Below are 15,228 nucleotides of genomic sequence, written 5' to 3'. Positions count from 1 at the left end.
TTGCGCTGTAAAAATTGGTATGAAAAGTGATGTTCCCGAGAGTTCCCGTGTTCGAAAAGTAGTTAGCCATATACTTCAAACTCTGACGAACAAATTGACGTTGAGTATTGATGCACATACGTGAACATTTTTGAATAATTTAATGAATAAAAGTGACATATTTTTGCTTTGTAACCACTGTACATCGCAATGGTGTCATTTAACACTAATTGTATCTTCAGCAGAGTTATGTATTTTCATGTTATCTAAAACTTTGTGGAACATATTGAGTTTATATAATGTAATTTAGGTATAACTTGAGTTAAAAAACTAGTTTTGAGGTAGTCTCTCTAGAAAAACAGTTATATCTCTGAAGGACTGATAGATAGATATTATGTATCTTCAACAAAATTTCATGAAATTTATTGCTCTACAATGTTGCTGAAAAAATAACTCAACTATCTCGTAAGTATAAAAATATTTTTTTTTAAATTTTTACTGTAACTTAGTAAAAATTTAAATGAAACCGTCAAATTATCCGGATCAACATTTTAAACAACTTTTCTGAAGACACCCTTCAGTGCCTCTAAAATGTAAGGTAACACGAGAAAAGATTTTTGACCGTTTTATTCATTATTTCATACATGTCCAGTGCCTAGACTTCCATGTTACCCCCTATATCTCCCGGGTAAACGTAGTCCTACGTCAAAACATGGCTATGATTGTGGATGAATTTTTGCTCAAATCGAACAACCACTGTATCGAGCTTGAGCTTCAAACCGACCTTTTTCTCTCCTAAAATAGAGAGTTGACGAAAAAAAATAAATAATTCATTGGTTTACACCGTGTTCAATATATTCTCATACGAATTCAAACATAAGATATTCAAAATGTATTGGTTGTTATTTTAAATCAAACATTTTGTTGATAATTTACAGCATATGTTTCGGAATAACACTGTCTTCAACTTTTTTGACCAGCTTCAAACGTTTTTAAACTCGTCGCAGGCGACACGCACATCTTCCATCGGCATTTCGTCCGAATTTTCGCGGCCTCACGGTCTTAATTTGAGTCAGAGTAGACACATTTTGTTTACCTTCGACAGCATGTATTCCAATGGGGTTTAGATCAAGTGAACTGTACTGCACCAATTTCGTAGTATGAGAGGGCGCTCTGTCCTGCTGAAACACGTAATGATCATTCTCGTATAATCTTCCCATGCTTGACTTAACGATATTCCGCAATTTCGCAGTAATGTAAAGCGTTGTGCATATTGCATTGTGCACATTGTGCATTGTCGATTTCGGCACATTGAGATCAGCGATCATTTTAAATACGGTGCGTTGTGATTTTCGTCGAATTCGCGTCACGGCGATCATGCTAAACGTCTTCTGCCGGTTATTCATCCAACGAGTAGGTCTCACGGTTCCTCCTAATGGTTCGATAAACAAAATCACGCTTCACTCCCAGGTTTTTCAAACGTATGGAAAAAGCACTCGGACGCACTCCTTCTATTTTTTTTATCACGGCACGAACGTTTTTCATCGTTGCTAAACTTTGGACATTGAATAGAAATAATCAAACAGATCCATCAATGTATTGTGTAAACATAGTGCGAGATTACACTAATACAAAAATAGTGAATGCGCTGCTGCATCACCTCTACGGCGAGATACAAAAGTGTATGAGAATAAATTGGATACGGTGTATATAAAATCAAGATCAAACCTTGGCCCATCTTCTAGGCAATACACCAGCACCACGCTGGTAGAAGTCTTGTTATTTGAAAGCGATCCAGTTATCAATCCAATTATTGATTTCTTCATAAGGTCATGTATGTATTATTAATCTGAGGGTTTAAAGCGGACGACATAGAACCAGTTCACTTTTGACAGTCGATAATACTTGATTGACCCTTAACATGTGGTCTAGTGTTGTCATGCCGTAAAATTAGCTTGTCATGCCTTTTCTCCAATCCAGCCGTTTGTCCTTCAGGGCTCTGGCCAAACCTATCAATTCTAGTTGGTACTGTTTACAAGTGATTGTTTTAGACAGCTTCCTATTTTTTTCTTGATTTTTGTTGACGGCTTCCCACGTTTTCATCATCCGAATCGAAATAATTGCTTTTGAAACGTTTTCCAGGTAAACAAATATGAAATCAGACTTTTTTGAAGAAAATACACGTTAGTTGCATTAAACTCTATTCTATTCCAAGTATGTTTCTTCAATACATCCGGACAGTGTCATGGTATTTGAACTGGTAGCATGAGAAGGTAAAAAATGGACTCGGTATTTATTCTAGAAGACGATAAAGTGACCACAGAAGCGTAAGTGCATCGGTATTATAAGTAAATTTGTACTTCCATGGGTCACGAAGAAATGTGGATCTAAGCCAAACGTGGTCTTTCAACAGGAAGGGGTTCCATGACAAACCTCAATTTGTTGAAACAGATAGTTGGAGGAACATTTTCCGTTGTGGTCAAAAAACATGTGGATTCCATTCAGTCCAGATTTTTTTTTCTATTATAATGACTTTCTACACATTTCGGCTGGTTCGTCACTTTTACTTCCATTTTTGGAAGAATGTCGGGAGTGAGAATTGAGCTCGTGATCTCTGCGTGAGAGGTATGGGTGTTACCACTACGCCAGACCGCCTCCACATTTAGATCTCAACCCTCTCACACGACTGCTCTCAAGCGAACTTATCAGAACTTGTAGATAGTTCCGGAAGCGTGTTGGAACGGATATTTCAAATAACAGAAACTCAATCGACGATGAACTTAGTTTTAAGTCCAAAACTAAGTCATAAGTAGAGAAGTAAACAAAACTAAGACGTAAGTAGAGAAGTAAACAACTTTGCTTTGCTAAAAAATAAGCTAAATGTTTTTAAACATTCACATAACCAAATGTTGCAATCATTATGCCGTATACGGTAGTAGATCAAACTCTTCTGATCCCACAGAGCATTGTTTTCCATCCAGAGCGATTGGGTCGTACCATGTTGATGGTTACCCTGACATAACCCAAAATTTCAGAATTTTCGAAATAAATCCATTCCACTTAGAATTTTCGAAATTCACTTTTCATCACCTGTCACAATTAGATCGAGAAATTACTTCCCTCTGTACCTGTTTTCCTGCTGCCTATCGTTCAGCACATGTGAAACCCAATTTTTCGAACTTCTGGATTTATACCATAGCCATCGAACGTATTGAATTGGCTTCATGGGTCGCATTCAAGTGATTTTCGAATTGTTAGATCAGAGTAGGAGTTTTCAGATTTTTTTATCCTGAGTTAGAGTATCATCTTCGACCAACAGTTCTGTTCACTGTTTTCGGAGTTTTCCACGCTCTTCGTTTCGTTTCACGTCAAAGACACCTTTTTTCGAAATTTTGAACCACACAAAGCACTATTTCAAGGGTTTGTTCACTGAAAACTTTGACGAGCATTCGATGCAATTCTGCTGCAGTTTTTACTGAATGTCAGCAGAAAACTGTTCTTTCCAGGCAAATTATTTTGAAATTTTGTTTTTAATTTGTCTCAATACCTTACGAAATCAACATAAGAATAGCAACATGAAAAATAGATTCTACATGAAAAACTGAATAAATATAATGACTAACTGTTCTCGAGATGTAACAGATTTTTTAACAGTACATTGAAATTGTTGTTTTTCTCAAAAAGCTCATTGGTTTTCCAACAACTATGTCAATTATCATATTTTGATCAGACATCTGGCGATAAAGTTACGATTTTTTTAAAGAGAGATCAAAAATAATTTGAATTTCTCATATGATAATGAAAATTGTGATTTTGGGTAGCTTCCATCGTATGAACCAAGTTTGAATACAAGAATACAAGAATCACTTATTAGGCTTCCATCGATTCACAAATGATTGAAAACAATAAAAAAGTTCATTGAAATACATATCTTTCATAACGAGTGGTTCAATTAAAATTTCAAACTAAATTTAATATTTAATAATACCGTTCTGAATCATATTTCGGACGCTTAAGGCATATGATGCAGAAAACAGGTCTAAACTTTATGCACAGGTATTATTTGGTTGATATTTTTAATAAATTAGTTCAATATGCTTTTAAGCTTTCTACTTTGGTACCTATTTGATTGAAAAAATCATCGAATAAAATGCTTTTCAAATGAAGCGAATAAAAATCAAACTTCGTACATTAAATCAAATTTCGGACACTTTATTTTCTAATTTTTTGACCGAAAATTACATTAAATTTTATTATATTTTATAGTCAACTGCGAAACACTTACCAATCAATCACAGTGAACTGTTAACGATGATGAGAAATGATAGTAAAACCAAGGGATTACTCTAAAGAAGCAATTGTGATATCAATTTTATAGTTATATCATCAGTGCATTGAGCATTTCAAGATATTGGAACAAAGTATCCGAAATATGATTTAGAACGGTACGTTAAAACACACCAAATGTTGAGTTGCAAAGTAACATGTCCGAGTTGAACAAATCATTCCATTTTTTCCCACTGTTAATTCTACACATTTGACAATATCTGAACCTGAAACATTGAAACCATCACAATAAAAATCAAAAATATCGTATAGTAGACCACAAAACGGTTTCTTTCTGTAGACAAACTCCCACTAAAGCCTTTTCCGAACATCAATTTATTTTAATTTACACACGTTTAACGTAATTCAGTTGGTACTGCTGGGGCAGCAGCTCGGCGACGTAAAAGAACGCATCAAACTGATCGAACAGCTGCCAGTTAGGAGGGTACCAAATCATTTGCGAGAGCACTGCCGAAGCCGCGTAAAAAATATTCATGAAAGCTTGAGGATCCTTGGGACTGCTCTTGGCTGCCTCTATGGCAGTGGCCAGCCGAATGGAGGCTACCTGGGCTTCGTGTTCGTTTGGTTTGATTGCTTCCAAACCGATTTTTCTCCCCGAGTTGGCGTCTCCATTGTCCTGTGCGCTGGCAAGACTGGCAGCGAACACAAGGATCGCGGCCAGGAGAGCAACAATTGATTTCATGTTGGCAAGTGCTGAAAATTGAGTTGAATTGAATTGGGAGCCTGAATGGCTTGCTTCGAATACAAAAACATATTAAAACGTACCTTCGTGGGTCAGATTCTCACAGCGAAATGATGGCTCACAGGATGCGTTCGTTCAGTTGAAGCTTCTTAAAGATTTTGGAAAGCGCTCTTTTCTGGGATATGCATTGAAACAAAAACAATCAGCTCAAACCACTCCCCACTCCAGACGGCATAATTTTAGTCACCCAATCGCAAAGATCCACAAAAATTTGGCAGGAAGCGCAAAGTGAAAGGGCCGAACCGCGTGACGATAGCAAGCGTGAGTTCACTTCGTGAGCTCGCCGATCCAACGTTATTCAGTCGCTGTTCTCAACTGCAAAGAATCGATCCTGTTTCGAAATCCTCCAACGCCTCACTATGAAATTCGTTTGTTTGGCTGCTATCCTATTGATTGGAAGCGTTGTTGATGCGTTGATACCAAACAATAATTTCCTACGGTCTGCGGAACTGCGACAGAATCAGCTATCGGATGACGAGCGGTATGACAAAGCGCTCAATTTGATGATCCAGGCCGGATCCAACATTCAAGCCTCGCTACCGCTGGTTTCTCTCAACGACTTTATGATCAATGTGTTGAACGATGTGTACGCCAACTTTAACCTGTTCGGATACGGAAAGAGCGAGCTGTTCGTGAGGGAAGCGGACTACCATCTGAAGGGACACAAGCGATCATTCCACAAGTACGAACATTTGTAAGATTGAATTTGAACGGGAATAAATAAATTTGCTGGGTAGAGTTGTGTTTTTGTTTGCGTTTCATTTCTTAAAATAACATATTATTTGTCCAAAACTATTTGCTTCTTGTATTCTGAGAATATTTTCGGATGGACCCGTGTTGAAGTTCAAGGAGTGAGTTTTTGAAAATGACATTTCGAGAACAGAGGATTATTTGCTTACTCACTAGTGAAATTGTGTCTGTTTTTTTCTTTCTTCAAGTGAATCAGCATTATTTCAATTCTAAACGAAAGATAGGATAAATAAACAGTGTACTGATAACAATCGTGCCGGCTATATTATCATCTTATTGTTTATCTGCCATTCCCATCGAAACACTAGAATTATTCGTACAAACAACAAATATCGTAATGCATCGAAATTCGGACACTTAAGCGCTTACGATGATAACTTCAACTACTGAAAAATATTCACATATGAGGCATCAAAAATTACCGTTCTTATTGAATGATAAGGCTTTAATGAAAGTTATGAATCACATAATTCCGGACATGGGTTTGTAAAACATAAATATATGTTTTAATTTTTTCCATTTTTTTGTAAACATCTAGATTGACACTACACTAAATTGATACAATAATAACTATCAGTCATATTAAATCAACATGCATAAAATGTCGTGGATTTGGTACAATATCGAATGAAAAGAAAAAGTCTCAGGATTAAAAAGCGTCCAGATTCAAAAGCAAGATTAAAGGGCCTGGCCAGGTAAGGGAGTAAAAAGTGCCCCCAAACCAAATCACCAGCTGTATGACAAATATTGTATAGGATATTTATTTATTTATTTATTCGTCTTCGATTTAAACGTACAGACTACTAATTACTCCTAAAAATCTTAATTCTATTTTTAAACACGCATCGACTGATTTCATAGTCAAAACAGTCATTAATATCGTTAAAAGCACGGAGAGCTGTGTCGAAAGGGTTAAAGTAACCGTAACCGGTCCGGTGTGCGGGGACAGCGACAATTTGTGAGTTCCTCAGTTGTCGTGGGGACACGTATAGAGAAATGTCCTGCAAGAGTTGAGGACAGTCAATGTTGCCACGTAGAATGTCAAAGACCATTAGTTGCTGAATTGCTCTGCGCCTGGCATTTAATGTTTCCATTTATTATGCAGCGGGCAGGGTAATCTGGCAGATTTGACGAGTCATTCCATGGTAGGTTTCGTAAAGCGAATCGAATAAAGCGCTTCTGTATTCTTTCAATTCTGACGACCATGGATACGTGATAAGGTGCCCAAACAGGGGCCGCGTATTCTAAGCCACTACGAATCAGGCTGCAGAATAATGCTTTCTGTGCGTAGATGTCGGTAAATTGCCAAGTGAAGCGTCGAATGAAACCAAGAATAGTAGAGGCTTTGGCTGTGATGAGTGCGACGTGTTCATTAAATCTAATCTTGGAGTCAAACGTGACACCAAGATCACAAATCGAGGTAACGCGCTCTAGTGGAGAAGATCCGATAGCGTATTGATGTTCGATGATGGTGTTCCTTCGGGAAAATGAAATCACCTTGCATTTGTTTAATATTGACGCTCATACCGTTTTCATTGCACCACAGTAGCAGTTCGTCGATGTCTTTTTGTAGAGCGAGGCAGTCGAGTGCAGTCATAATAACGCGGAAAATCTTCAGGTCGTCAGCAAACATTTGTTTAAAAGATGACAAACGGGGACACAAGTCATTGACGAAAAGAACAAACAACAGCGGTCCAAGCACGCTTCCTTGTGGTACTCCAGATGAGATTTTGAAAGTTGAAGAACGCGTGAAGTTAATCGATACGGAGAACTGACGGTCTATTAAGTAAGATAAAATCCACTCAACCAGCCAAGTTGGAAATCCCATGGCTTTTAATTTTCCGATCGCATATTGGTGTGGCACGGTGTCGAATGCTTTCGAAAAATCAACGTAGATGGAATCGATCTGCCTACGGGGTTCGATCTCACGGAACAACGTATTGGTGTGGCACATCAGATTTGTGGTAGTAGATCGGTGCTGGACGAACCCGTGTTGAAACTCAGATATTACAGGATGAACCTCCACGGTAGTTCTCAACTTGATTTCGATTTCCTGCTTTGTGAATTGGAACAATCGTGGCTATCTTCCACACGCTGGGGAAGGATCTTTCGCTCATCGAACGGTTATACAGACAGGAAATCGGTGCAGCAAGCGATCTCGCACAATACTTCAAAAGGGACGGAGTAATGCCATCTGCTCCAGGACCTTTCGATGCATCAATGTTATCCAAGACTTTCGTGACTTCGTCTAGTGTGAACTGCAGCGTTGTAATGTTGAAGTCATAATCCTGTATGCGACTGAAACTCGTTGGAGGCAATGGTGGCAACTTCGTGTTGTAGACCGACTTAAAGAACTTCGCGAACAGATTGGCAACTTCAAGAGAAGTACTAGCAGCGATTCCATTGAATTTCACTGTGTCCGGAATACGGTTACTAGACCGCTGCGATTTTACGAATTTCCAGAATTCCAACGGGTTTTACTTCAGGTTTGCTTGCGTTCGTTTGACGTAATCCTCGTGGCTAACCTTTAGGAGCTCGTTATACTGCAGTTCAATTAATCTGAGACTATTTTTACTGTCGATTGTTCGGGTATTCAGATAACGTTTGCGCGATTTACGCAGTACATTCCGTAAGTTGCGTAGCTGAGAATTCCACCAGGGTTGCCACGAAGTGCGCCTCGCCACGCGTCGTTGTAGAGGAACCCGTGCATAAACGGTTTCGTATAATTTGGCATAGAAACGATCAGCCAATACATCCACAGAGTCTCCGGTTAAAATTTGATGCCAGTCGATAATAGACAAGTCGTTGTTTAATGAGCCGTAGTCACAAAGCCTGAAATTCGGTTGTGGAGACGATTCGTAATCAGGCGTGACCGAATTGCATTGAGCCTCCAGTTTGATGATGAACGGCCTGTGATGCTGGTCTATCTCCAGAAGTGGTGCTGATGGCTCAAGAAGGTTAACAGCATCGGGCTCGCTGATGAAAGCTAAATCAAGCAATCTATCATTTGCGTTTGAAAAATAGTTCACTTGAATTAGCCCACAGGAAAGCATCGGCTCTGTGAGAGCTAATTCTTGTTCCGTTGATGCATTAGATGGTAAGTAGCCGTTCACGTCTTCATCGAAGTGCCATCTCACAAAGGGAAGGTTGTAATCGCCTATCGTTAAGATTATATCGACACTCGACACTCGTGGATAGGTCGATCGTCTGTACCGCACTGATGTGAGACGTGTAGACATCGGGACTGGAGAGAGGGCGAATATAAATACCGGTGATAAATAGCGAGCGGTGCATTAGATTAATACGGACAGCCATTTGTTCGAGTTGATCGACGCTTTCGAGCGATACCGTTGTATATGAGTACTTGGATTTGACTGCGATGAGCACACCTCCACCTCTGGAAAGCTCACTGGTGTCATGATTACGGTCGCAACGGAAGAGTTGATAATCCGACGATAACTCACAGTCCCGAATTTCAGCACGAAGCCAGGTTTCCGTTGAAACCAGAGCATCGTAATCACACGACGAAAGCTTCAAGCGTAGTTCAGTTGTCTTCGTGCGTAAGCCTCTCACGTTTTGATAGTAAACGGTGAAGACGGAATCCATGTCATTCCATGGCTTGACGGTCCTACCAAGCATAGTACTGGAAATCACGGGACTATCAGGAAGAGGATAAGCCATTGAGTCATAGTACTTGCCTGACGATGGCAACTGGAAGGCCCCCTCACCATTTTTAACCGCAGGGCCGAGACGACTTTGATGGCGGGATACACATGTAGACGTAGAATAAGGTGCTGAAGGCTCGACTGGGTTGAAGGGCTTAGGGGCTTCCATAGGGCTAAGTGGCGTGCGTCTCGGTGGAGCGAGTGATGTACCCATAGGATTCAATGCGATGGTAGAAATCGATGAGCGTAGAGTAACAGAAATGATAACATTGGTTTGACTGGAACATGGGAGAGCATCAGACGCAGTAGGAATCGTAAGATTTTGGTACTTGCCTGAAGTAACAGGATGGAAGACCCCTTTACCAGAATCAAGAGCAGGTCCGGGGCGACTAATACAAAAACAGGAACTAGAGAACTCGACTGCTTTGATCGGTTCAGGGGCTTCCATGAGACTTTTTTCAATGCGTCCCGGTAGCTGTGGGTTGGCAATCGACGAGTTCATATGATTTTCGTAATACTTCCGATGACTTCCGAAATTTTGATTTGTCGTAGTTCTCGAATTCTCTGAACAAAATGCCTTCTGGCCATGTCGAAGGTTTCAATGCAATGTTCTTCAGCTCTGGGTCGAGGCCGATTTTGAAAGAAATAAACGATAATCGGGAGATGTCCTTGTCCTTTGGTACGAGTTTCACGACTTCCGGGTCTGCAGCGATTGCCATACATTCTTTCACTAACGCAGAGATTGCGTCATTGGTTATGTCGGGACGAATGCGTGACAAGTAAAGCCAAAATTTATTCATGCCAGCTGAAGGGTGTTGATCAACTACAATGCTCTGATTTGTTTCTTTGGATCCGTACTGAACCGTTGTGATAGGGTGCATTTTTGCCGCTTTAGGAGGGCGAACAATCGGTCGTGGTGAAACTGCTTGTTGCAATAACGACTTTCGATGAAAGCTACTGCTAATTGGATTGGCGGGTTTTGATGAAAATTGCTTGATTTCCTCGCGCAAGTCATTGATTACATCAGATAACGAAGCAAGCGGAGATGTTTCTTGTGTGCAAAGTGAGACTGAACGAAAAAGCGAATTTTCGAACAAATCAGCGCACTTAGTGCACATCCAAAATAAATTTTTCTTATGCGACGTGATATTAAATAAGAAATTTTGGCGGTTTATTTGAACCCCTATGTGGTTTAACATGGGATCTATAGTGAAAAACGTACTTTTTCGTTTTTCGTTTATTTCACGCCGTTCTTAAAAGCTTCGAGCTAAAAATTAGAAAAATATACTGAATGTGCAACTTACTACGGCATATCAAGAAAAATTATCAAAAAAAGTTTTCATCTAAAATTTTAGTACTAAAAAAATATTGAAATTTAGAAAAAAAAATTTTGGGATTTAGAGATTCAGTACTACTATAATTCATATTTGAATATGTTTCTATGTGGCAAATATTGTATAAGATATTAAATAGGGAATTTTGGCGGTTTATTCGAACCCCTATGTGATTTAACATAGGATCTATAGTGACAAACTAGTTTGTATTAAAATTTCTTCCTACGTCTATTTTAGGTATATGCGATTTTTTCAGAATTTTTAGAGTGTTTTTCGCGGTACAAAAAAAATTATATATATTTTTAGGCATTTCGAAATTTTGAAAGAAATATTACTTTGAGACCCACTTTTGCTCATATTTTTATTTAAATGCATTCGTATGTATTGTTTTTTCCACATGTAGCATAATTTTTTCTTGAAGTTTTAAGAGGATTGCGCGAAAAAAAATAATGTTTTGGCCTTTGGGCATTTTTAGTTTATTTTGAATTTAGAGACCCAGTACTGCTCTGATATTTATTTAAATTTTGTTTGTTATATGTCTAATTTTTGTCGGTATATTTAGAGCTTCACAAAGATTTTTTTTATCTTTACATCGGATTTATATGGTTTACCAAATTCATAGGAGTCAGCAGTACGATAGAGCCCTGTGAGAAAAAATAAAGTCCTTATGGAAAGATCCTTCGGATTAATGAGAAAAACACCTAAAAACATCGAAATTATTATTTTTTTTTTTTTATTTTAATCTTACAATTGAAAACCACGAATACAGTAAAATAATCGATTTCAAGAAAATAAAAATAATAATGCAGACAATGAAGAAATTTATGTTTGTGTCTCGCAATGATCTTAAACATTTTGGAAAAAATTGCACCACATGTAGAAAAAAAGACACATACGAACGCATTTAAATAGAAATTAGAACAGAAACGGGTCTCAAAGTTATATTGGTTTTCAAAATTTAGAAATGCCAGAAAATATAAAAATATCATTTATTTTTTGTACCGCATATTTAATTTTTTTCCTATAATTACATTTTTGATGAAAAAATTGCCACCTTTGTAAGATGTACTTTCAGTATTTTTTCCATATTTTTGTCTCAAAGTTATTGAGAATGGGGTGAAAACAAACGAGAAGGTGCATTTTTCACCATAGATCCTATGGTGCACCATATAAGGACTCAAATATATGGTCCTACTGCCAACATGTTTTATTTAGTACTCTATACAATATTTTCCATACAACTGGTGATTTGGTTTGAGGGCACTTTTTACTCCCTTACCCAGCCAGAACCTTTGGAAATAAAAAAAAATATTTTTTTTTGCCGCGCAACAATGGAAAAATTTGAAGAAAATCACACATATCTAGAAAAGCCGTAGGAACACATTTAAATATGAATTAGAGTATCTCATAATCCCAAAAAAAAATTCAAAATTTCATTTTTTTTAATACTTCAATTTTTGATAAATTTTTTTTTTGATAATTATTCTTGATACACCGTAATAAGATGCATATTCAGTATTTTTTTCAAATTTTTATCTCGAAGCTTTTGAGGATGGCGTGAAATAAACGAAAAAGTACGTTTTTCACTATAGATCCTACATCAAACCACATAGGGGTTCAAATAAACCGCCAAAATTTCTTATTTAATATCCTATACAATAATTGCCATACAGCTGGTGATTTGGTTTGGGGAACTTTTTACTCACTTAGCCGGCCAGGCCCTTTGGTATGAACATTGTTTATACATCTCTCTATCGAATAAACCAAAACAATTTTTTTTTTATTTCACATTTTTTCAAATACTGAAATCGTCATAAGAACATGCCAAAACACGTTTTTATTTTCAAACTGACGCCATTTTGGTTAAAAACATTTTTTTGGCTTGTCTAAAGATCATACCATAGAGGCGTCTTTGTCGATTAAGAGTCTATTAGATTTTTTTTTTTGTTTCAGAAAACCAGAAAGGGTGAAATCCAGGGCAAATCCATTCAAAATTCGTCGTAATCAGGTACCAAAATCGCTACAACTGGCTGAATCGACCGTGTGTGATGTGCTATCATTGCGATCTGTCACTTAGTTTGTTTACCGCGTCATTAAGAACAAGTTAAATTTTCTTTGCTCACAGATTTTTAATATGATCTTGTCCATTATGAATTCCTTCCGAAGGGCCAAAGGCCAATAAATAGTATTACCTTGACACTATCGGACGTTTGAAAGAGAAAATTCGTCGCAAACGGCTAGATTTTTGGAAGAATAACACTTGAATTTTGCACCATGATACTGCACCGGCTCATCCATCGATCATTGTTAACCAAAAATGGCACGAATGAGATTGAACAAGCAGTACGGTGTTCCAGATATGTCCCAGTGTAACTTTTTACTATCTCCGAAATTCAAACTACCGCTTCGTGTGACCGGTTTTGACAGCATTGAAGACAATAAAAAGTGTTTCAATGACTGGATTGTTCGTAGGAAAAGTCTATTGTTTCAGAAGGAGCGTATTTATAAATTAAGATGATAAATAAAGCATTTTCTTTAAAAACAAATTCCCGCAAACTGAAAACGAAAAACAGAAACACGGAAGAGAAACACGAAACAGAAACATAAAACGGAAACGCAAAACGAAAACTCATAGCGGAAACGCAAAACAGTAAAACAAAAAAGAAAGGGAAAATGGGGAGGAAAAACGGGAAAAAATGAAAACGCAGAACGGAAACGATCGGTGTTTATTAAAACGCAAAACGGAAACCCATAATGAAAAAACGGAAACTCAAACCAAAAACGCAACGAGGGAAGATAAAACGGAATCATATTACAAAAATGCAAAACAAAAACTTAGAATAGAACACGTAAAACGTAAACATACTTCAAATTTCTTCGAATTTATTTCGTTGGCAATAAAGAAACAGAAATTGATCAGAATTATGTGATTATCCATATTATGTTTCGGTTTGGTTATTTCGTACGGCATTGGAAGACACAATTAATAAGTTTAATGGTCCATTCATTTTAGGGGCGTCAAATAAACGTTCATGACTTCCACTCGGACGTTCTTCTTCTTCTTCTTCAATGGCACTAACGTTCCTAGAGGAACTTCGCCGTCTCAACGTAGTATTACTTGCGTCATTTTTTATTAGTACTTAGTTGAGATTTCTATGCCAAATAACACGCCTTGAATGCATTCTGAGTGGCAACCTCTAGAATACGCGTGATCACAGTGCAAGTCGGAGGAAATTTCTTTGACGAAAAATTCCCCCGACCAGAACGGGAATCGAACCCGAACACCCGGCATGTTAGTTATGACGCTAACCACTCGGCCACGGGAGCACTGTCCACTCGGACGTTTATCTACTCTGATAATGAGTTTCTGATCATCAGAAGGTATATAATCCAATGCCATTATCATCTAATCAGAGGCGAGATCGATTTGGCAAATTTGCGGTCCGAGGGGTACGTACACATGAGAGATACAATAAGTTCGTAAAACATTGATCATTTGATAACCCTACTGTCCATGCATATCGTAAAACCTAAATATCTGAATGAATATGACCAAGCCACCATTACATACATTACATATTAGTTTATGAACGTTCAGACTTTTTTATTACTCTTAGGGGAATTGCGGGTAATACGGACAGTGCGGGAAATATGGAAAGGTGGTTGATTTGTATAGTCACATTTTGAATTTCAGTTTTCTGCTCATGACAACACCTTCTAGATGTTATTCTAAAATATTTAGACCACCCTAAGACAATGAATACTGATAAAAAGTGGAAAAGGATTCAAAATTCAATTCGCTGATGTTTGTGTTCCGGTTTGTGAGTTTACAGAGAAGCGATATCAGGTATGTACGGAAGAGTAAATTTATTTGTGAGTGGAAAATTTAAATTATTGAAATAATTGTACTGGTGAGGTGAAGCGGACAGTTGCCAGTGGGAGTGAGATGGACTGTGAAAAGTCTGTTAATCTAATCTTAAGGAATGCCATGCGTCTATAAACGAAAATCAAATCGCCAAATATAGACTGTTTAGAAGCTGACTGGAACCAAAAGCAAAATAGTTGAGGGTATGTCTGTTTACACTGTTGAAAAGTACAATATCACTTCTAGGTGGATTAATTCGAATTTTTCATGATTCAACGGGCATTCGTGATGAGCTCAGACCTTGGTTTAAATATAATTATTCCTGTCCATAATCCCCCAAATTTTGACGTTTGCAACACTAGTGAATGAAGTTCGATTGTGATTATATTTTGCATAGGTTATTTTATCGTGCAATTCTATATTTCGCGGATAGCTCCGTATGAAAAATCGATGTTGGTGGAAACAAATCGTTTTAATTGTCTAAAATATTTACTTTGAATGGGACAAAAAATTGTGTTGTTCGTTCGAAAAATCACTACCGCTTCG

The 15,228-nt window shown here is 37.8% G+C and overlaps 1 protein-coding gene across 1 annotated transcript; it reads right to left on the bottom strand.

Moving 5' to 3' along the window:
• Positions 1 to 4,622: 4,622 nt before the first annotated feature.
• Positions 4,623 to 5,186, bottom strand: LOC129769806 (uncharacterized). The gene is made up of 2 exons (XM_055772282.1): positions 5,092 to 5,186; positions 4,623 to 5,019 (listed from the first exon to the last, which is right to left on the bottom strand). Exon 2 carries the CDS (start codon positions 5,006 to 5,008, stop codon positions 4,652 to 4,654), a length of 357 nt encoding a protein of 118 aa, XP_055628257.1. The 5' UTR covers positions 5,009 to 5,019; positions 5,092 to 5,186; the 3' UTR covers positions 4,623 to 4,651.
• Positions 5,187 to 15,228: the final 10,042 nt, after the last annotated feature.

This window comes from Toxorhynchites rutilus, chromosome 2, assembly GCF_029784135.1.
Source record: "Toxorhynchites rutilus septentrionalis strain SRP chromosome 2, ASM2978413v1, whole genome shotgun sequence".
Classification (NCBI taxonomy): Eukaryota; Metazoa; Arthropoda; class Insecta; order Diptera; family Culicidae; genus Toxorhynchites; species Toxorhynchites rutilus.
This window is presented reverse-complemented; position numbering and strand designations above follow the sequence as displayed.

Bases quoted from the DNA above. Each gene is read 5' to 3' on its own strand.
- LOC129769806 (XM_055772282.1), bottom strand. From the start codon at position 5,008: ATGAAATCAATTGTTGCTCTCCTGGCCGCGATCCTTGTGTTCGCTGCC.